General features: G+C 43.0%; 1 protein-coding gene across 1 annotated transcript in view; it reads left to right on the top strand.

Annotated features, from left to right (window-relative positions):
• The first annotated feature begins 969 nt into the window (after positions 1-969).
• The window catches only part of cadm1b (cell adhesion molecule 1b), a 179,137-nt gene continuing 155,397 nt past the window's right edge, over positions 970-24,709 (top strand). The window contains exons 1-4 of the mRNA XM_060943469.1: positions 970-1,078; positions 6,795-6,941; positions 19,011-19,163; positions 20,180-20,317. Of these exons, the coding sequence (XP_060799452.1) occupies positions 970-1,078; positions 6,795-6,941; positions 19,011-19,163; positions 20,180-20,317 (547 nt within the window). The remainder of the gene's footprint in view (positions 1,079-6,794; positions 6,942-19,010; positions 19,164-20,179; positions 20,318-24,709) is intronic.

Genomic DNA, 24,709 nt, shown 5'->3' with positions numbered 1-24,709 from the left:
AACGCCATAAAAAAAAAAGCTTAACGAGCCTCGCTTAGGCATCGATCACGAACAATTATCGAGAACGGTGATCAAAGGATCGATAAAAGGATGAAATGACTTCTGATACTGCTAAACTTAACACCTAGTTAAAGCGTACCAGTGGCCTTTTTATACCCCCTGCCCCGCCCAGCCCTATGACATGACATAAAATGACATAATTGGTGATTTTCAACACATGAATGAATTGAATGGTGAAGCTTTATTAAACACTAGTAGTAATTCCCGTAAACCCGATTTTCTCCAAATGGCCTAGTGGAGAGTTAAGTGGACACGTGATGTATACATTTTCACTGTGTCCTGGCAAGATGACATAAATAGCTCCCCGCGTCTCCTCGGTGACGTAGACTCGGCTCTAGTGGAAGTCTTCGGTGTGGAGCGCCAATAGCGAGATCCCGTACAATCGAAACTCTCAGGCGAACCAGGGAGGGGATTCCCCACCGAGGCTGCGCGCAGTGTGTTAGCGCGAGCATGTAGCCTATGGGAAATGAATAGCGTGTTGGATTAGCACTCATCCCATGTTTTGGAAAATCGAAAATGTTGTCTTAGGCCCCTTTGGGGTGTCACCGATCCATGTGCAAAGTCTGGAGTATGTGTGTCCAGCCATGTCAACTTGCATAGGTGAAAAGACAGAGGGACAAAGAGACAGACAGCCTTCCTTTAGTAGTAGGTAGAGAGATAGGTAGCAAGTCAGTAAATGGACATTGACAATGATACACCGGTAACCTCAGTCACTTCCATAACAGACGAAGAAATAATTGCCTCCGTTCGTGATCCTTTAACTCAGCCAATGAACTGCGATAGTGACTCGGAAGGAGAAATTCGTTATATGGAGAATGTGCCTAAAATTTTGCATATAATGTGAGTGTTTGGTGTGACAAGTGGGTCCATTTCAGTATTATAAACTTTTCGGTATAACAAACTATTTGGATGTCCCCCGAGGAGTTCATTAAAGCGGGGTTGAACTGTATTAGGTTCAAGACCATCTTAGCCAAAAACGAGTCAAGACCAGAGCCAACGGAGGCCGAGCCAAGACCGGGTATGACAGTGGGGCAAGACCAAGACAAGACCAACACCACACATGGCCGAGTCTATGTCAAGACAAAACCAGATGCTCAGAGGTGTTAATTTCCAATCTCACATTAATTTTTTTTTTTCTTGAATTGACTTAATTACTGGGCGGCACGGTGGTGTAGTGGTTAGCGCTGTCGCCTCACAGCAAGAAGGTCCTGGGTTCGAGCCCCGGGGCCGGCAAGGGCCTTTCTGTGTGGAGTTTGCATGTTCTCCCCGTGTCCGCGTGGGTTTCCTCCGGGTGCTCCGGTTTCCCCCACAGTCCAAAGACATGCAGGTTAGGTTAACTGGTGACTCTAAATTGACCGTAGGTGTGAATGTGAGTGTGAATGGTTGTCTGTGTCTATGTGTCAGCCCTGTGATGACCTGGCGACTTGTCCAGGGTGTACCCCGCCTTTCGCCCGTAGTCAGCTGGGATAGGCTCCAGCTTGCCTGCGACCCTGTAGAAGGATGAAGCGGCTAGAGATAATGAGATGAGATGAGACTTAATTACTCACTCTACTTTGCTATACACTACCGTTCAAAAGTTTGGGGTCACCCAGACAATTTTGTGTTTTCCATGAAAAGTCACACTTTTATTTCCCACCATAAGTTGTAAAATGAATAGAAAATATAGTCGAGACATTTTTCTGGCCATTTTGAGCATTTAATCGACCCCACAAATGTGATGCTCCAGAAACTCAATCTGCTCAAAGGAAGGTCAGTTTTATAGCTTCTCTAAAGAGCTCAACTGTTTTCAGCTGTGCTAACATGATTGTACAAGGGTTTTCTAATCATCCATTAGCCTTCTGAGGCAATGAGCAAACACATTGTACCATTAGAACACTGGAGTGAGAGTTGCTGGAAATGGGCCTCTATACACCTATGGAGATATTGCACCAAAAACCAGACATTTGCAGCTAGAATAGTCATTTACCACATTAGCAATGTATAGAGGGGATTTCTGATTAGTTTAAAGTGATCTTCATTGAAAAGAACAGTGCTTTTCTTTCAAAAATAAGGACATTTCAAAGTGACCCCAAACTTTTGAACGGTAGTGTAAGTTTGCATAAACATGTAAGTACATAGCCACTTGAAATTTCTACATGCTATGCATTTTGTACTTTACATTTTGAGCCTCTGTAGGCTGAGAGCAAGACTAGGCCGAGCAAAATGTCAGGTCTCACGCATTAGACTGGTCTCAAGTATCACAACACTACTGAATAATATGCTTTACGGTTAATAGCTGAATAATAAACTGCGTTGCACACATGGTCGTGGATCGCTGTCTGCAAGTCGAGCTTAGAAATGTCTCTTAAAATGTCGAAATGTTGAGGATTATCCAAAGCCTAAAACACATCTCTCTTTATTTATCTAAATATCATAGCGCAGTCGTCTTGAGAACAAATGCCTTTCGTGGATTCAGTAATCCAGCATTTTTCGAGGAAAACAGAAGAGGAGAATTAAAGCATTTTATTGGATTTGTTCTCGAGAATATTCTTTTTCCCCCAGCGGACAATGAGCTAAAACCTTTTCCTAAGCCATTGACAGCCTTTCAAGCCAAGCCTGGAGGTTTCCTTTATCTATTTATGTTTTCTTTTTTCTTTTTTTCCCTCCGCAGCGCCAGTGTGGCAACCTGAAACCCAGAGCCACGGCAGTTTAACCTCAGGCACGGTCGCAGTTTGTGGCAGAGCAACATATCTCTTGTGTCTATGACACCCTGTACTCGCTGTGCTCACTAATGCCCATTCATAAAGAAAAGCAATATTATTTCCAACATTCCCACACGAGCAGGATATAATAGTGTTGTTTACTTGCTCTATATCCACTGGTGGTACAGTATGTTATACTGCGCCAAGGCTAGGTGATTTGTGAATCTGAGATTTTTTTTTTTTCACTGATATAATAGACCCCTTCGCATGTTTGTAAACAAACCGACCGTTGCCAGGATGCGCGCGCAGCCTGGACCCAGAAACAATGGCGCTGCCCATAGACCGGCATTATGAGCTGTCAGATTATGCCAAACAATTGTCGTTACAAGATCGAGAATGCTACATAAATAAGTTAACTCTAACAAGTGGACATCGCCTACCGGATCCGCATTTAATTAAAGAGTGGACGGACGATGTTAGTAAGTTCCCTGGTATACAATGGCCAGATATATACTCGTACCTTATTGACAAGACTTCAGTGTACACCCACGAAAAACTTCGTGCCTACAAGTCTTTAGACGCATATGATTATGTTATGTGCGGGCATGTACAACTTGATTAACAATGGGACATTCATATTCATTTTGTTTTAATCAAATTATGCCAGTGGTGTGATGGCAATGTGGCTTTAGCTACAACAGCAAATACCAACACTAAACAGCAATTTGCAGGAGGTAATGACATGAAAGGAATGATAGTGTAAAGAGTGCAGCTAAGAGAAATCAGAGCTGCGTAAAAAGCGAGAGGCAGAAAGCAGAAATGAAACTGAACGGGGCGGGAGCTAGGTTAGAGCAGTCAGCGTAAGTTGGCATTTAGAGTGAGGGCACACAATTTTACCTTTCCATCCTTGCTTTAAAATTGTGATTTTCGGCATACACAAATAACGACGGCACAAAATCTGGACTGCTTGAGTCAAGCGAGACCTCTCCTACAAACAAAATTGCATGCAAAGCTAAATTAACACGCTAACAATATTCATTACATTGTGTAACTATGACCCAGCTAATCAGACAAACGTTACCAAAGTATTTTTGCTACATCAATAAACGAAGACTAGAAAGAATAAAAAAGAAAGATTTAATAAATAGCCTGATCTTACCTGTGATGAAGTGGGCGCTGCAAACCCGCGCATTTTTGATAGTGCTTTCATCCCAGTCTACACGTTTGATGGCTTGTAGCCATAGACGTCGGCGATTTTTTGGAATGGGTGAGATCCTGCTGGAATTCTGTACATTTTAACCCCATCACTGCTACGATTCTGACACCCGACAACACAACAACTAGGCATTTCTGAGTCTTTTTTGGGTCCAGGCTGCGCACGCAATTTCCGCTTACGTATGAATGACGTTTACTGCGAAGGGGTCTATGGTTTTTGTACCTGGCAAAGTTGGAAAATTGAGACACTTGTTGTAATCTTTCTTAAATATGTAAGGGGTTTCGAAATGGCTCATTGCTCGATCGTGCAAATTTGCATGGCTTGTTTACTTCCCAGCTATGTTTAAAGCTTGCCATTCTTACTATGTGGGAGTTTGCGGTATTTCAAAGCATTGTCTGGTACGGTATTTTCTGGCTGTGGGGATGCCAGTCGAAACCGAGGTGATGTGCTTTTTCTAAACAGAAGAAGAAATTCAGTTGTGTGCATGAGCTGAAATGATTGAATGTGTTGCTGATTCTAATTAGCAACAGTTGTAAAAGGTTAGACTTGGTGTGTGGGAGAAGGTAGGCGGTTATCTTTATGCTTGTGTGTGTGTGTGTGTGTAGGCTTACATGGCAAGCAGATATTATGCCATCAAGAGTTTAGCGCTGATTGCCAGCCTCCATCACCATGTGTTTAGATGGAGAAGTCCGATAAAGTTCTGCCTTGAGCGGCAATTACCAGTGCTCTCCTCTCCCCGCTGTGATCTGCAGGCTCGTAGCTCAGCTGCTTCGTACTCACCAGTTAAACACACAGCCATGTAAAATCAATATGTCCAGAACACCAAGTTTTTAACATTTCCTGTGCAATTTCTAGCTTTTCCCCCAATGTAAATCCAACAACATTTGCCATGCTTGTTTTACAGCGTGTTTTAAAGCTAGACTGCCTTTCAGATTTTTCAAGTGTACCGTAGGTCATAAAAAGAATCTTCCCCGACACACAATTATTTTTGTTTAATGGACTGAAAGCTACTGAATTCGAATCACAGGCTTCCAATTTCATTATTTATTTATTTATTTTTAAATAGAGCAATTAATGAATTTCTGGCCACGTGGCCCTAAATTCTCTGCTATTTTTTCCTGCTTCACCATGACCCGATTCAAGATACTACGTCATGCGTCACGTGATGGGCTTTCCCTGTTTGCGCAAGGCATTGTGGGATACAGAGAGAAAAATGGAGAACGTGACTGTGTGAATGAAACGTGAAAGACCGACTACAGTAACGGAAAGAAAGTGAGAAGAAAAGACGTTATGTTATATATGAAGGAAAGGAAACGCAGGACCAAACTAATACTGTAAATATCGGCGGTCAGCGAGCACCTCGGTGTGATCAGCTGTTCGTTTAGCGACAGAATGATGGAACTGTCAGTGCACGCTCAAAGGTAAACCTGCGCATGCGCACACACACACGGACTTCCTCTGTCTGCTTGACTGCATGAAGTGAGCGATTTCATGCACATTTGCTTTAATCCCCTCAAATTAAATAACTTCCCAGCCACAGAATGGCCTGATATTTTGTGAGATATTACAGAAATAAACATATATCACAATGACCACATTTCAGAGGGAACTAAATTTCACCGATTTTATGAAATCGAAAGGCCGTCTAGCTTTAATATTATAACAGACCATGATTTTTATTCCTTCATCAAATTATAACAAAAGTCAGTGTGGCCACTTGACCATCCTTACAGCGTGTGCTTGTTTAAAGAAAGAACATTGAGGCTATTGTGAGGTTTCGATTTCTTCCGTTCCTGTAAGTGGAATCATTAGTATGGTAGTAAATCAAACTCTTTCGAACCTGTCCATCGGTCCATCTGTCAAATGGTCTTTCACATTTTTCTTACAAACTAACAGAAAATGAGGGCGGCACGGTGGTGTAGTGGTTAGCGCTGTCGCCTCACAGCAAGAAGGTCCTGGGTTCGAGCCCCGTGGCCGGCGAGGGCCTTTCTGTGTGGAGTTTGCATGTTCTCCCCGTGTCCGCGTGGGTTTCCTCCGGGTGCTCCGGTTTCCCCCACAGTCCAAAGACATGCAGGTTAGGTTAACTGGTGACTCTAAATTGACCGTAGGTGTGAATGTGAGTGTGAATGGTTGTCTGTGTCTATGTGTCAGCCCTGTGATGACCTGGCGACTTGTCCAGGGTGTACCCCGCCTTTCACCCGTAGTCAGCTGGGATAGGCTCCAGCTTGCCTGCGACCCTGTAGAACAGGATAAAGCGGCTACAGATAATGAGATGAGATGAGACTAACAGAAAATGAGGTCGCATTAATAATAATAATAATAATAAGGTGACATGGATATTTTTCTGTCCATTAGCAAGCTTGTTTGCGTTTCACTGTTGCCATTAATGTATTTGTAGCTGTGTAGCTTTTAGATGGGAGTCCTGGCAGCACAAATTGCTGACACATGCAGAACTTTGTTGGTGACTCTCTTTTTGTCATAATGGCACTAAATCAGGAACCGGTCTGCACGTCACGTTTTGTGCTCGAAGGCCATCAATCTCAAGTATAAAATTCAGTGTCACGTGTCTGAAAATAAAGTATGAACATTCAGAGATTTTTTTTTTTTTTATATTGTAAAAGTAGATAACAGTATGATTTTTTTCAAGGTATTGCGTCATTTTCTGCACTTAAAAATCCTTGCTAATGCATTTCACTTTTAATATTTGCTCTCGTTATGATCCAAGACATGATTTTTGCAAAGTGCTATGAGCGTTTAGGGAGTTTAAAACTGCAGAAATCCTAAAAAGCTGACTGTTGTATGAATGCCTTGTGTTCTTTTTTCCTCTGGTTGTACAGCACAGGGTCAGAACCTGGTGACGGCCAACGTGTCAGTGATCGAGGGTGAGACGGCCACCATCAGCTGCCAGGTGAAAAACAACGACGACTCGGTCATCCAGCTCCTCAACCCTAACAGACAGACCATTTACTTCCGAGACGTCAGACGTAAGAATCGCTTCCTACTTTCATTCACGCCAAGCGTGAATCTCTAGATGTAGGAACAGGATATGTGTGCGCGCGTGTGTGTGTGTATACACAGTACTGTGCAAAAGTCTCAGGCCCCCTATTTTTTTCCCTCATATAATCTTTGTTATAGATTTCTATTTTATGACTTCTACATTATTGAGTGGGCGGCACGGTGGTGTAGTGGTTAGCGCTGTCGCGTCACAGCAAGAAGGTCCGGGTTCGAGCCCCGGGGCTGGCGAGGGCCTTTCTGTGTGGAGTTTGCATGTTCTCCCCGTGTCCGCGTGGGTTTCCTCCGGGTGCTCCGGTTTCCCCCACAGTCCAAAGACATGCAGGTTAGGTTAACTGGTGACTCTAAATTGACCGTAGGTGTGAATGTGAGTGTGAATGGTTGTCTGTGTCTATTGCCGCTTTTCCACTACAAACGCGGCTGAGTCGGGCTGAGCCGTGCCGTGCTGAGTCGAGCTGAGTGGGGCTGTTGAAGTTGCATTTCGACTCCAACCGCGCTGAACCGTGCTGGCTGGAAGTGGGTGGACACATTGGGTGGAGTTAGAGAAAGTGGGTCGACGTCAGGTGATGTCGTTAAGCGGCGCAAACAGTGACATCAGTGATCTTTTAAGCGGTAGTCTCACGACCCGGATAGTAAACAATAAACATGGAGGACATGGAGTCGTTAGTGTTGCTGGTCTTGGTTCTGTTGCTTGTTGTCACCGACAACGCGGACAGATACTGGCAAGAGCGTATAGATGAGGCGAGGCGCATAAGGCTTCAGAAATTCTCGTAATTCGTAATTCTCCTTCTTCCGGGTTTATGGTGTTTACAGATCCCAGCGTGCTCGCGGGGCGTGTGGGCATGTGAGGACACTCCTCCTCACCAATCAGTGCACAGGGGAGTGTCTGCTCACGCCCCCAACCTCACTCGGCTCGGTTTGGCTCGCTTCAGCCCTACTCCAAAACCGTGCGAGTTTTAGGGGCTAAGCAGGGCTGAAGCGAGCTGAGTCGTGCTGTTCTTTGGTAGTCGAAACGCGAGCCGTGTCGGGCTGAAGTGAGCTGAAAAAGGGTAGTGGAAAAGGGCCATATGTGTCAGCCCTGTAATGACCTGGCGACTTGTCCAGGGTGTACCCCGCCTTTCGCCCGTAGTCAGCTGGGATAGGCTCCAGCTTGCCTGCGACCCTGTAGAACAGGATAAAGCGGCGAGAGATAATGAGATGAGATGAGCACTTTTCAGATTAAAAAGAAACCATACTGAAGGCTGCTGGGTTTTGGTGCAAAATGAAGAAGCGAGTGTGACGGTCAAAGCGTCCAGAAGAACTGCGGCTGGTTCTGTAAGATGCTCAGTAAAACCTACAGCTCATTTCCACATAAAACTGGACTCGCTGTACCTCAGACTAAAGCAAAGGGTCGTCTCTCACCAAATATTGCCTTTGTTTCATTTATTATGGCTCACTGATTACTGTTTATAGTATTTTTTTTAATGTTGAAACATTTCATTTCATTATTTTTAAGCCACTTTTGGTCGACAGCATTTCTTTCCATGTGCCTCAGACTTTTGCACGGTACTGTATACTGTACTATATATATCTTCTTATTGTTAAACCACTATTTCTGGTCTGTGGAGCGGTTATATTTTGTTTGGCATGCTCACAGCCTTGCACGGCTCATCCTTTGCTTTCTCTTTAAGCCGTCTCTGGTTTGAACATATCTTATTATTGGCAAGTGCAGCAAAGCATAGCGTTGTTGACAAGGTCCTTCTAACAACTGACTGACAGTGTGTAATTGTGTTGGCCTGATTAGAGCTCTCCGAATGGTCCATTTATATTCCAGCCTTGAGATTGTTTAGCTCTTCATTGATGTACTGCATGCAAAGCATATAATCATGGCTTCTCTGCTTAATAAGGGCCTTGATGAGCTGCTAAGTGACGGTCTGACCGGTAATCAGTGTCTACTTTAGTCCATAAGAGGGAACCTCCTGCAATTGTAATTCTTGCCGTTTGGAGAAAATGTTTTTGAAGCGCATTAAACAGCGAATGTTTCAAACGCTCTACCGTATATGAGCACAGGAAAGCTGGAATGTAATGCATATTATGTTGTCTTATGCGTGATGAGGCTCAGTTTGGCTTTGCTATGAAGAATATTGACACGCGATGCAAGCTCAGAACTCCTCATCGCCGAAATGTTCTCCAACTGACATGTTTGACAAGAACGAATACACACTATGTCGTATGTCCAAATGTTTGTGGACACATGACCATCATAACCATGTGATTCTTGAACATGCCATTCCAGATTTAGTTCCACTTTTGCTGTTATAATAACCTCCACTGTTCTGGGAAGGATTTCCATTCGATGTTGGAGCATGGCCGTGGAGATTTGGTCATTCAACTACTTGAGCATGCGTGAGGTCAGGCAGTGATGTCGGAGGAGGAGGAGGAGGTGGAGGAGGTCTGGTGCGGATTTGATATTCCAGTTCATTACAAACTGAAGTCCACTTGAGTTCTTTCATTCCAAGCATGCTTTGTGCACAGGGGCATTGTCATGCTGGAACAGATCAGTTCCAGTGAAGGGAAATTGTAATGCTACAGCAAAGAGACAGAAAGAGGCTTCTTATACTATTGTGTGCTTCCAGGTTTATGGCAACACTTTAGAGAAGGAGCACATGGGTGCGATGGTCAGGTGTCCACGTACTTTTGACTACATAGTGTATAATAATTTGTTGCCGCATGATGTTACAGCGCCTTGCATTAAAACTAATGGGTCATTTCAAGATTCATATTCATGGCCTACATTAAGTACCAATCAAAAGTTTGTACATCCCTACTCATCCATTACCACTTATCCTGTGCAGGGTCGCAGGCAAGCTGGAGCCTATCCCAGCTGACTATGGGCGAGAGGCGGGGTACACCCTGGACAAGTTGCCAGATCATCGCAGGGCTGCACATAGAGACACACAACCATTCACAGGCACACTCACACCTATGGTCAATTTAGAGCCACCAATTAACCTAACCTGCATGTCTTTGGGGGAAACCAGAGGAAACCCACGTGGACACGGGGAGAACATGCAAACTCCACACAGAAAGGCCCCCATCGGCCACTGGGCTCAAACCCAGAACCTTCTTGCTGTGAGGCGACAGTGCTAACCACTACACCACCGTGCCGCTACCCCTACTTATTCGTAGTTGTTTTTTTCTGTATTTTGACTATTTTCTACAATACTGAAGACATCAAAACTATTAAAAAACATCTGGAACGTTTATGGAATTAGGTGGTAAAAAAAAAAAAAAGTTTCATATTTTAGATTCTTCAAAGTAGCCAGCGTTTACCTCGATGGCGCTTTGATGACACTATTGTCATTATCTTAACCGGGTTCATGAGGTCGTTACTTGGAATGCTTTTCAGTTAACAGGTGTGTCTCGTCAAAAGTTAATTAGTGCAATTTCTTGCCTTCTTAATGTGCTTGAAATCATCAAACAGTAAATAATAAACATACAGTAACTAGCCCTATCCCATCCACACCTGTAGTAATCCATATTACATCAAGAAGCGCTCAACTAAGTAAAGAGAAACGACATCCATCATTACTTTAAGACATGGAGTGACTTTTAATGAATAAAAATAAAGAAGAAACATTGAATTAGAAGGCGTGTCCAAATATATTTTGACTGCTACTGTATATCCATTTCAGTTCCAGATTGCAACGCTATATGTGGCAAAGTTCAAGGGAGGAAATGTTTACACAAGGAACTGTTGCATTAATAATGATTAATTTCTGAGGTTTCTGAGCAACCAACTAATAAATTTATGATTTCTCCCAGCTGTACAGTATGACAAAAAAAATTGGGGTCATGTCACATTATGAGAAAATAGTGTAAAAGTTTCATAATGTTACTTAGGTTACATAACTTGTATATTATATTTTATTTATAGTCAGCTCCGTTATGTTCTACTGAAAGGGCGTCTTTTCAATGGTATGTAGTTCTTCATTACATTATAAATAAAACAAAATAAAAATGTTTTTATTTATTTTTCTGATATTAGGAATATTACCTTGCCTATTTTTTATTTAAATTATGCTTCATTCAGATAAATGAGTGTCGTGTATGTTTATAAATATTTATAAATTAAACCTGAGATTTTCCTTTAAATTATGTATTACCATATGCTATAAGCTTTCGGTTTGGCCGTTTGTGATCTCTTTCAACGAAGATGTAGAAGAGTGGTAGTTGTTCTCTGACACACTTTTGTTGAAGATGAAAGCAAGCTGTAGATTTTTTATAACGTCCTAGATTACTGTTCAGCTCGCTGCAACTTCCTTTACTCATGAAAGCAAAAAGAACAGCTCAAAAAAAAAAAAAAAAGGGTCAGGCCATGTTTTCATCTCGACTAGACAATTAACTTGTCTTAGTGAAAGATCATTTTCTTACGAGGTGTACTTTAGTGGAAATTATAGTTGACTTATTGCCACCTATTTGTTAATAAAGACATATATTGAGTGGAAATACAGTAAGTGTCCGGAGTACCTTGGTTTTTTATCCCCCGCTGGCCAAAAGGCCCAAAGGGGGATTATGTCGTAGTGATTTCCGTCCGTCCGTCTGTCCCGGGAAGGGTACTCACCTTCTGAAATCAACTCCTCTCTCAATTTTTGGAGGAATTTCATGAAACTTGGCAGGATTCTTTGTTATATGTCAGTAATACGCATATTGAAATTTCGTTCAATTCAGGCCATGTACACACGTAGCCGGGTATTTTTAAAACCGAACATTTCCCCCCCCTCTGTTTTATCCACACCACCTCGTCTTCGAAAAAAGTCCCTTCCACACATAACCGAACATCTGCGTTTTCAATCACATTCATAAGCATTCCAAACCTGTAGATATTTACCCAAATCCTACCCCCTAATCACATCAGCAGTAGTTGGGCTTCTAAAATTAAACATGTAAATAGCACCTGCACAATAATTAACGCTTTCAAGGCACTACTCCGATCCATTACTCTTTGTCCATGCTTAATCTGGCTTCTGCAGTAAACAAAGGTCGCACGTTTGACGTCAGGGCAGATTTGTTGTCATTTTTTTGGTGCAGATTGTGACGTTCTAAAATGCAAAACTCTGGTTATCTCTGTCTACACGAAAAGGCATACACGGAGTTTTCAAAAATCTTCACTTTGTCCGGAGTTTTTTTAAATATTCGTTTTTGATGTGTTTTCATGTGGATGACAGGCCAAAACGTAGAAAAATATCTTCGATTTAGCAGATACCCGGCTACGTGTGGACGGGGTCTCAGTCGCACTTTACGAGAGTTACAGCCCTTGGTTAACAAAATGATACTTTGACAATTTCATGAGGGTGTGTTTTCCTTCTGAAATCAACTCCTCTCACAGTTTTGGGAGGAATTTCACCAAACTTGGCAAAAGGCTTTGTTATATGTCATTCATACACATTTTGATATTTTGTTCAATTTGGCCGCATTTTACCAGAGTTCCAGCCCTTGATTAACAACCTTGTACTTTCACAATTTCATGAAGGTGTGTTTGCCTTCTGACATCAACTCCTCTCACAATTTTTTGGACGAATTTCTCGAAGCTTGGCAAAAGGTCTTGTTATATGACGGTAATACGCAGATTGCGATTTAATTTCGTTTGTGAAAATTTTCCCAGAGTTTTGACCCTTGATGAAATAACTTGTACTTTGACAATTTCATGAGGGTGTACGTTCTTCTGAAACCAACTCCTCTCACAGTTTGTGAAAGAATTTCACCAAACTTGGCAAAAGGCTTTATTATATGACAGTTATACACATACTGCAATTTCATTTAATTTGTGCAAACTTTATCAGAGTTATGCCCTCAATTATTAACAAACTTGTATTTTGGCAATTTCATCAAGGTGTGCTTGCTTTCTGAAATCAACTCCCCTCACAATTTTTATCCCCCGCTAGCCGAAAGGCCCGAAGGAGGATTATGTCATGGCGTTGTCCGTCCGTCCATCCATCCCGGGAAGGGTACTCGCCTTCTGAAATCAACTCCTCTCACAATTTTTGGAAAAATTTCATGAAACTTGACTGGATTCTTTGTTATATGTCGGTAATATGCATATTGCAATTTCATTCAGTTCAGTCACATTTTACCAGAGTTATGGCCGAGTTGCCAGCGGGGGATATTGTGGTCTCAGAACACTCTTATCTTGTTTAATATACAGTACTTCCAGTAAATATTTATTCAAATTTACACACGTAATATCTTTCGACTTTGTATTTATATTGTATTCACAAGTATCAACAAAGCTATGTTTAAAACCTCAATTGATATTGAAAACATATTCAGACACTACACATTAGCAATGTTTCTAAATTGCAGCAAAGTCATTGTTCACAATTACAGTTTCGAGACATCCGCAGGAAGGTTTTTGGAGCATTGCAAAACAAAGTAGTTGCTACAAGAAAAACAAAGCATATCCACACTGTACCACGAATCACATGACATCCCTGGATGGAACAACAAGTGCAGAGTAAAAAGACATTATGTGTATGAATATGGACAGCACGGTGGTGTAGTGGTTAGCACTGTCGCTTCACAGCAAGAAGGTTCTGGGTTTGAGCCCAGTGACCAACGAGGGCCATTCTGTGTGGAGTTTGCATGTTCTCCCCGTGTCCGTGTGGGTTTCCTCCGGGTGCTCTGGTTTCCCCCACAGTCCAAAGACATGCAGGTTAGGTTAAATACCCAGCCACTGGGGTTGTACAAGACTTAGTCCCGGTCCCAAGCCCAGATAGATTTGAAGGCCTGGTGGGAGATTAGCTTGCGCTAAACTGATTATTAACCTTCGGAAAATAAAGTCCAAGATGGATGTATGCACTGGAAGTGAATTAAATAACAAAACCAGAAATATCCAAATGCTTGTTTCGTGTCACTGCGGAGAGACAAAGAGAGCTGGAGGAAGGGGTCACTGACGGTCACATCTCACAAACACTTGACATTAAGATTGTCTTCATTGCTGTAAGGTATTATTCTGTCTCATGTTTCCTGGGCTGCTTGCTCAATGTTTCTGCAAAATATAGCTTACTGAACAATTCACAGGTTGAACCCACCACCAGCTGACAACCTCAGGTTAACAGAATGTTTCAGAACTTTTGGCTCACTGAACAATCAGTCTGTTGAGTTTTCTGAGAACAGTGCATGTTCATACAGTGCTGCAACAGTTTACACTGTAGAAATGTTAACACTAAAGGACAATTTGCAATCAGCATGTTTTGTCAAGAACTCAATCAGTTCCGGCTTTCCAATCATCGGAGGCGCATTAAATTCAAGCATGTGCTGTGCTTCCTGTATGTTACACTTCATTTCCATTTCTTTTTCACTTACACGTGAGTTAAGTGTAAACTCAATAAAAAAAAAAAAGATTAAAATCACTTTATTTAAACTCACAGTCTACAAAGACATCATGATAGTCATTTAATACCAACAAAAGGAAACCAGCTGTCTCACATTCATGTTTCTAGTTGAACAGTTTTGTAATTAGAGCTGGCCGATCACTATCGACAAAATGGGCTTAGGAATGAAGGCTCCAGAGCAAACATTTAGCGATCTGACCACTTCAATTTTTAATGAATTGATTGATTGATTGATTATTTAATTATTGGAGCTTTACGTACAATTCAGTGTACAATCCAGTCCATGTTTGAAGTACAGTGTCTTGCCAAAGTATTCATCCCCCTTGGTGTTTGTTCTGTTTTGTTGCATTACAAGCTGGAATTAAAATGGATTTTTGGGGGGTTAGAACCATTTGATTTATGCAAACAATACACAAACAATAATTAAGATGAAGAAACAGAAATCTGGAGTGTGCAGAGGTATTCACCCTCCAAAGTCAATACTTTGTAGAGCCACCTTTTGCTGCAATTACAGCTGCAAGTCTCTTGGGATATGTCTCTATTAGCTTAGCACATCTAGCCACTGGGATTTTTGCCCATTCCTCAAGGCAAAACTGCTCCAACTCCTTCAAGTTAGATGGGTTGTGTTGGTGTACAGCAATCTTCAAGTTATGCCACAGATTCTCAATTGGATTGAGGTCTGGGCTTTGATTAGGCCATTCCAAGACATTTAAATATTTCCCTTTAAACCACTCCTGTGTAGCTTTAGCAGTATGCTTAGGGTCATTATCCTGCTGGAACGTGAATCTTCATCCCAGTCTCAAACCTCTGGCTGACTCAAACAGGTTTTCCTCTAGAATTGCCCTGTATTTAGTGCCATCCATCTTTCCTGCAGTCCTGACCAGCTTTCCTGTCCCTGCAGATGAAAAATATCCCCACAGCATGATGCTGCCACCACCATGCTTCATTGTCGGAATGGTGTTCTCAGGGTGTTGGGTTTGCGTCACACACGACGTTTCCCATGATGGCCAAAAAGATCAATTTTGGTCTCATTTGACCAGAGAATCTTCTTCCATGTGTTTGGGGAGTCTGCCACATGCTGTTGGGCAAACTCCAAATGTGTGTTCTTATTTTTTTCTTTAAGCAATGACGTTTTACTGGCCATTCTTCCATAAAGCCCCATTCTGTGGAGTGTACGGCTTAAAGTGGTCCTATGGACAGATACTCCCATCTCCGCTGTGGATCTTTGCAGCTCCTTCAGTGTTATCTTTGGTGCCTTTGTTGCATCTCTGATTAATGTCCTCCTGTGAGTTTTGGTGAGCGGCCTTCTCTTGTCAGGTTTGTAGTGGTGCCATATTCTTTCCATTTTGCTATAATGGATTTAATGGTGCTCCCTGGGATATGCAAAGTCTGGGATATTTTTTTATAACCCAACCCTGATCTATACTTCTCCACAGCTTTGTCTCTGACCTGTTTGGAGGCTCCTTGGTTTTCATGTTGCTTGCTTAGTAGTGTTGCAGAGTCAGGGTCCTTCCAGAACAGGTTGATTTGTACAGACATCATGTGACAGATCATGTGACACTTTGATTGCACATAGGTGGAGCTTAATCAACTAATCATGTGACTTGTGAAGTGAATTGATTGGACCAGCTCTTATTTAGGGGTTTCATACGAAAGGGGGTGAATACCTATGCACACTCCAGATTTCTGTTTCTTCATCTTAATTATTGTCTGTGTGACAATTAAAAAAAAAAAAAATTGCGCCTTTATAGTTGTAGGCATGTTGTGTGAAGCAGATGGTGCTAAACGTCCAAAAATCCATTTTAATTCCGGCTTGTAATGCGACAAAACAGGACAAACAACAAGGGGGATGAATAGTTGTGCAAGACACTGTATGGGCAATTTAGAGTAGCCAGTTGATCTAATCCGCATGTCTTTGGACTGTGGGAGGAAACCGGAGCACCTGGAGGAAACCCACACAGACACAGGGAAGACATGCAAACTCCACGCAGAAAGGCCCCCCATCAGCTGCGAGGTTCAAACCTAATCACTGCACCACTGTGCCGCACCAGGCTTATTCCAGTCAATTATTCAACATTAAACAATTAATATTGCTCTCAAAAATGCAAATTCCTCTCCTCATAACTGATAATGAAACACAGGAGTTGCCAAAACAGATTAAAATCACAGTGTGGAAATGAGATGCGTCCAGTGTGGATTGACTCAAGTCTCGACGCCACGCTGTCTGATCTGAATCTGAACCGTACTGTTTGTGTTTTTCTAAGTGGAAATGCTGAGTGAGAAACAGTCTGATAAACAGGGCTGTAACTCCTACAGTGCACTTACACAGGTCCGGGAGCTGACGCTATTGTGTGGCTGTTTACTCAGAACTGTAGAAGTGGATAATTACACTATACTATCCAACAGTTAAATTACTCCATTTAACCACTTTAGCTCATTTCTTTTATCTTTTCCTCATGTAAATTGATCAGGGAGACGGGGTACGTGCCGACATTCCACTGGAAATAGGTTACGCCACCTCCTACGGTATTCACAGCACTTATGATGAGTAAAAAATTGATGAGAATCTCTCTCTCTCTCGTCATGGCATGCTCTTCTTTTCTCTCTCAGTTTTTGCTCCATCTCCATTTCCGTCTTTTGCTATCTTTATTGTTAGCCGGTGCCTCCAGATGCAGCCGGCTGTTGCTGGAAGTCCGAGTTCAGATGACGGTCCTGTGTGAGCTGTGTCGTGATTTGCCTGATTTGGAGTGTTGCATCTTTTTTTTTTTTTTTAATCGATCACCTCATTTGCCGACATTTTAAAATGTAGAAAACGTGGATGTGAAGTCCACTCTTTGCCTCAACATGTTTTGTTTTTCAAACTGGTTTAAGTATCAGTTCATAACAGTGAGATCGATCTGGTTTCGAAGTTGCTAATGGCTTGTCCAGTGACATCACGTTGCTTATTTGAAGTTATTCATTTTGAACAGTGCAGCAGCTACGGCATGGCAAAATAATCAGAAAGCATAACTTCGAACTTCAAGGGCAAAATTCCCACGGTTAGCTAAATGACCATCAAATGAGCGTACAAGGAACATTATAGTATTCTAAGGGAGTGTCTTTTGTGGCAGTGATGGTTGGTTATGGTCATGTGCCTCAGAAAAGCCACAAAGTGCACGGATTATGAGAAACATTCGAAGGTCTGATAAGACTAACTGTACTGTGAAATCGCATGATGTGAATATTTAGACTTTTTTTTTTTTTCAGTTCCTTTCTTGGAAGTTTTAGTTATGAATCAAACTACTAAGGCACTCGCCATCTCTCTCTCTCTCTCTCTCTCTCTCTCTCTCTCTCTCTCTCTCTCTGTTTCTCTTTAATCTTGACCTGTGACCCGAGTGACCCCAAACCATATCTACTGTATGTGCTTACCAGTGCTGTAGTCAAGTCACTAAACCCCGAGTCCAGTCTCGAGTCCCCGGTGTCCAAGTCCAAGTCATTAAAAAAATTTCGAGTCGAGTCCGAGAACAAGACTCCACCCGCACCATTTGACGGTGGCTGTTGCTGCCTTTATGTGAAAGCGTCTCTGCTACTGTGTTGGACTAACGTTCCTGCTCGACTGCCCCGTTTTAGTTAACAGGCTACAGATAAACAGCTTGTTCATCGCTCAGCAAGCCCCGCCCACTATCAACAGGGCAGATAACATGAGACAGGGTTAACACTAGCTAGTTCATCGCTCAGCAAGCCCCGCCCACTACCAACAGAGCAATGAACATAGTGTGCCACTTCCTTCTCTGGGTGTGGTCTTGCCAAACGACGATTGAAGTTCGAGGTCGTCCCCGTCGTCTCCTCGATAGTTCTTCTACATATGGAACACACAGCAGTGCATTTTTTCCCACTGCGCGAGAAGTCTGTATAAGCAAAGCGGACAATCCTAGCGGCGTCTCTCCAGGCATTTTAGCGCCGTTAACGTTAGTTTGTTCCTGAACATGACGTATGAACAGATGAATGTGCATTCTCTTGTATGCCAAATTATTCTGGCATGTTACAAAAAATAAAGAAAAATCAGAGTCCTCATCTCCAATTTACGAGTCCGAATGCAGTCAATGCACGAGTCCGAGTCCAAGTCAACGGTGCTCAAGTCCAAGTCAAGTCACAAGTCCTTAAAATTAGGGCACGAGTTGGACTCGAGTACTCCAAGCCTGGTGCTTACATTAGAAAATGTATTCAGTTGCCTGCTTTGGTTCTCATGTCCACTCATGTTTCTACACATCCAGTTTCTCCTGCATATATTGGATGAACACAGTGATCATTTCCTCAGTAGATAGGTCAGCGTTTCCATGCTGTGCCTGAGGAAGTAAAGGTAGAACGTGCCCTTATAAAATGTCTCATTCAGTTCTGGTCATAGCAAGAACAGTCCTTTCATCCCTCACCAGCTTCCCAGCATGCATCATCATTATTCCTCAGATGAAAACTTTTTTTTTTTTTGAACCATATACCCTTCACATCAATCGCTAGGTTTAAGAAGGAGATCTGAATGTTGAATTTGTGATCAGGATTCTCAATTAGAGATGTGACAATGAACTTCCATCCACGTTTTCCCTGAGCCTGTCACTTATTAAACTGAATGCTGAAACTTCCATGTTTCAGTTAAGGCTGTTTTTTTTTTTTGTTTTGTTTTCTCCCCCCCAGCTCTCAAGGACAGCCGTTTTCAGCTGGTTAACTTCTCTGACAACGAGCTGCGCGTGTCATTCTCCAACGTGACGCTTTTGGATGAGGGAAGATACGTGTGTCAGCTCTACACGGACCCCCCGCAGGAGGCCTACGCCGACATCACTGTCCTGGGTATGTCGGAGCGCCTTTGTGAATGCTAAAATCATGATTATTGATTTCCCTCATTGAGTCTTTCAGTCAATTGAACCCGTCTAATTGAATCCCGCCATAACACAATATCAACCAATTACCTTCATGCTGTTTCCAATAACAAGGGTGAAGAAAAGAGGAACAGATGTTGTGCTATTGATATTGAAGGTCTGCTTTTGGCAGCCATATTGACTGAATTTGTCTTCAGTTCTGAAAAGCCTCATCCAATGATTCAGGCTTTTTTTTTTTTTAATGAGCTTTTCACATTTAATAATACTGAATGACAGAGTTTTATTAGAGATCATATTTGGACTTCCTGGGGAGATGAATGCATGTGAGCACGCTCCAAAGTCACTTGGTTCATTTCCTAAAATTATGCAAGGCTGTACACATTCAAAGCTTGAATGCTAAACCACAGCACCGAACCTGATATTAAATAGAAAGCTTTGTAGAAATAAAAGCCTTATCAAGAGGGATCTCGCACTGGGTGTTTCACCAGGAACATGACTGCACGTGTCACTAGAACACAGCGTAAGAAACATGAAGGCCAACTATAGTGGCAGCCACATGAATAGACACAGTAGAAAAACACAAACGTGGTGCTGAAGCAAAGAGCAGCTTGACATATAACACACTGACGTTTTGTGTGTAAACACAGAGCAACCGCAAAGCTGGTAAACAGATACATCAGGGTCCAAAAGTAATTACAGCTGTGACAGATCCTCTGGTGTAAAAAAGCTTTAGAACTCGGATTTGCTCTCTGGCAGTAGATGATTTTATGGCAGAGCTCTTAAATTTAAGGTAAACACATCTGAGCACTTTATTTTAACACGACATCTTCCAGGTTTCAGTATTTCCATTGTGCTTCCGATAATGTATTTTTGTAACCTCTCAGATCTCAGAGAATGTTGTGCAGCAGACTTTAGATCCAGACAGAGATCTAGCCGCAAGGAACTCAAAGCCCATATCTAATCCTGCCGCTGTTTATGCTCCTCCAGTTCCACCAGGCAACCTAATCATCGAATCACGTGAGGATGTGGTGAGCGAAGGGAATGAGACGGAGATAACCTGCACGGCCATGGGTAGCAAGCCCGCCTCCAGCATCGTGTGGATGAAAGGAGATCAGATCCTACAAGGTCAGATTCTCACACCATCAATAGCACTTTTTTTTTTCCCCCGACGTGCTGATTCCAAGATCCGTAATCCGTCCTCACTGCGCACATTCTCGTTCCGCTAATCCCATGACGATTTGGAATTTCTTCTTAACAAGATTTCGACGAGGTGGCCACGCTCGCTTCAAAGTGCAGAAAAGAATAGTCTGAGACGTGTTTTTCAGTGGGTGTTTTTGGCTCAGCTTAAATAAGTGGCTTTGAACAAACTCCAGCTGTTCCTCTCCCACTCAGCCGGCGCTACCCGCCTATTAGCTGACACCGGTTGAGGTTGTGTGATAAAGAGAGTCTGCAGGCTGCGTAATCTGCTCATGAATGCCTGTGTCCATTAAGACATGGGGGGGGAGGAGTGGCAAGGAACTCGGAGACTACCTGGTGACAAGCAAATGCTTTCATGCTACCGCGCGCTTTGCTGAGCAAATAAATGAATCAGTCTGAGCCCCGAATTTAAGCAATGAGTCATACAGGATGAGTAAGTCGAGTCAAAGCTGGGAATGAAAGCTGGTTTAATCACTAGTGTTTGTCAGCCATCCAAAAAATTATATATATATATATATACACACACACACACAGTGGGGCAAAAAAGTATTTAGTCAGCCACCTATTGTGCAAGTTCTCCCACTTAAAAAGATGAGAGAGGCCTGTAATTTTCATCATAGGTGCACTTCAACTATGAGAGACAGAATGGGGGGAAAGAATCCAGGAAATTACATTGTAGGATTTTTAATGAATTAATTGGTAAATTCCTCGGGAAAATAAATATTTGGTCACCTACAGACAAGCAGGATTTATGGCTCTCACAGACCTGTAACAACTTCTTCTTTAAGAGGCTCCTCTGTCCTCCACTCATTACCTGTATTAATGGCACCTGTTTGAACTTGTTATCAGTATAAAAGACACCTGTCCACAACCTCAAACAGTCACACTCCAAACTCCACTATGGCCAAGACCAAAGAGCTGTCAAAGGACACCAGAAACAAAATTGTAGACCTGCACCAGGCTGGGAAGACTGAATCTGCAATAGGTAAGCAGCTTGGTGTGAAGAAATCAACTGTGGGAGCAATTATTAGAAAATGGAAGACATACAAGACCACTGATAATCTCCCTCGATCTGGGGCTCCATGCAAGATCTCACCCCGTGGGGTCAAAATGATCACAAGAACGGTGAGCAAAAATCCCAGAACCACACGGGGGGACCTAGTGAATGACCTGCAGAGAGCTGGGACCAAAGTAACAAAGGCTACCATCAGTAACAGACTACGCCGCCAGGGACTCAAATCCTGCAGTGCCAGACGTGTCCCCCTGCTTAAGCCAGTACATGTCCAGGCCCGTCTGAAGTTTGCTAGAGAGCATTTGGATGCTCCAGAAGAGGACTGGGAGAATGTCATATGGTCAGATGAAACCAAAATAGAACTTTTTAGTAAAAACTCAACTTGTCGTGTTTGGAGGAGAAAGAATGCTGAGTTGCATCCAAAGAACACCATACCTACTGTGAAGCATGGGGGTGGAAACATCATGCTTTGGGGCTGTTTTTCTGCAAAGGGACCAGGACGACTGATCCGTGTAAAGGAAAGAATGAATGGGGCCATGTGTCGTGAGATTTTGAGTGAAAACCTCCTTCCATCAGCAAGGGCATTGAAGATGAAATGTGGCTGGGTCTTTCAGCATGACAATGATCCCAAACACACTGCCCGGGCAATGAAGGAGTGGCTTCGTAAGAAGCATTTCAAGGTCCTGGAGTGGCCTAGCCAGTCTCCAGATCTCAACCCCATAGAAAATCTTTGGAGGGAGTTGAAAGTCCGTGTTGCCCAGCGACAGCCCCAAAACATCACTGCCCTAGAGGAGATCTGCATGGAGGAATGGGCCAAAATACCAGCAACAGTGTGTGAAAACCTTGTGAAGACTTACAGAAAACGTTTGACCTCTGTCATTGCCAACAATGGGTATATAACAAAGTACTGAGATGAACTTTTGTTATTGACCAAATACTTATTTTCCACCATTTGCAAATAAATTCTTTAAAAATCAGACAATGTGATTTTCTGGATTTTTTTTTTCTCATTCTGTCTCTCATAGTTGAAGTGTACCTATGATGAAAATTACAGGCCTCTCTCATCTTTTTAAGTGGGAGAACTTGCACAATTGGTGACTGACTAAATACTTTTTTGCCCCACTGTGTATATATATATAAACGAACAAAAAGCCGGTTTCCGATAGCAAATTTTCCATCCCACACAGGGATCTTCTTCGGGCACTGTATTTAAACATAATAAACAGCAGTACATTCACTGGATATGAGCAGTCGCATGCTTGGATTGGCTACCCTACTATTAGGATATCAGCTCATATACCATGAGTAGAGAAAAACAAAATGGCGGCGCGTGTTGCTGAACTAACCGAAGACAAGATAAAAACTACTCGAAACCAAAACCCCCCAAAAAACCCGCAACAAAATATGGAATAAAAGTATTTAATGGTAAGAACGTATCTTTTTTAAATTTTTCAATAATTATTATTATCATCATCATCACATTTTTCACAAATTGCTCTTGTCATTTCGCTGGTTTGTTTACATTCTAAGCAGAAATTTATATTTAAACATTTTGTATAAAGTTTTTAATTTATCGAATTTGCAAAAAATTAAAATAAAAAGGCCACTACTGCAGGCCATTCGGTCCCCGTATGACCGGAGCAGGAGTTTGGTTCGCATTGCCGGCAGTAAGTCGGACTCGTTCCCGGTGTATGTTGGACTCTGCCAGGGCTGTCCTTTGTCGCCGGTTCTGTTCATAACTTTTATGGACAGAATTTCTAGGCACAGCCAAGGGGTGGAGGGTGTCTGGTTTGGTGGCATCAGGATCATGTCTCTGCTTTTTGAGGATGATGTGGTCCTGTTGGCTTCATCAATCTGTGACTTACAGCATGCGCTGGGACAGTTTGCAGCCGAGTGCGAAGCGGCTGGGATGAGGATCAGCACCTCCAAGTCCGTGGCCATGGTGCTCAGCCGGAAACGGGTGGAGTGTCTACTCCAGGTCAGGGGGGAGTTGCTACCTAAAGTGGAGGAGTTTAAGTATCTTGGGGTTTTGTTCACGAGTGAGGGTAAGGGGGAGCGGGAGTTGGACAGAAGGATCGGGGCAGCGTCAGCAGTGATGCGGACACTAAACCAATCTGTTGTGGTAAATAGAGAGCTGAGCCAAAAGGCAAAGCTCTCAATTTACTGGTCCATCTACGTTCCCACTCTCACCTATGGTCATGAGCTATGGGTAGTGACCGAAAGAATGAGATCGCGGATACAAGCGGTAGAAATGAGTTTTCTCCGCAGGGTGGCTGGGCTCTCCCTTAGAGACAGGGCGAGAAGCTTGGTCATTCGGGAGAGACTCTGAGTAGAACCACTGCTCCTCCACATCGAAAGGAGTCAGTTGAGGTGGTTCGGGTACCTTGTTAGGATGCCCCCTGGACGCCTCCCAACGGAGGTTTTCTGTGCATGCCCCACTGGAAGGAGATCCCGGGGCAGACCCAGGACACGCTGGAGAGATTACATCTCTCGGCTGGCCTGGGAATGCCTCAGTATTCTCCTGGAAGAGCTGGTGGAGGTGGCCGGGGAGAGGGAAGTCTGGGCTGTTCTGCTTAGGCTGCTACCCCCGCGACCCGGATCCAGATAAGCGGTAGAAGATGGATGGATGGATGGATGGATGGATGGATGGATGGATGGAAGGATGGATGGAAAAATAAAAAGGCTTCCTTTCTCAAAATCCAGTGAATGTGGAGAGAATAAAAGTTATTTCGCTCAATCTTGTCGTACATGGATTATGTACGACTCGATTTTGTGGAATAACTGTGCTGTTAAATACCTCACTCAGATTTGCAATGTATTTCGGATGAAAAATGTGAGTTTTTCAACACGAGAAGATAAACTTCATATCTTTAAGTTAACATGTGATTTTCTTTTTATTATATCGACACATTCACAAACAAAATTTGTCAAAACACTTCATCAATTTCCTCACGAGTAACATATAGAGATTTATGTCCTGGTTTTGGTTCTCCGTGTCCCGGATGGAGCTCGTATGAAGAATACGAGCGGTGTATATCCCATCCATCCATCCATCCATCCATTATCTGTAGCCGCTTTATCCTGTCCTACAGGGTCGCAGGCAAGCTGGAGCCTATCCCAGCTGACTACGGGCGAAAGGCGGGGTACACCCTGGACAAGTCGCCAGGTCATCACAGGGCTGACACATAGACACAGACAACCATTCACACTCACATTCACACCTACGGTCAATTTAGAGTCACCAGTTAACCTAACCTGCATGTCTTTGGACTGTGGGGGAAACCGGAGCACCCGGAGGAAACCAACGC

Source organism: Neoarius graeffei, chromosome 17 (assembly GCF_027579695.1).
Source record: "Neoarius graeffei isolate fNeoGra1 chromosome 17, fNeoGra1.pri, whole genome shotgun sequence".
Classification (NCBI taxonomy): domain Eukaryota; kingdom Metazoa; phylum Chordata; class Actinopteri; order Siluriformes; family Ariidae; genus Neoarius; species Neoarius graeffei.
This window is presented reverse-complemented; position numbering and strand designations above follow the sequence as displayed.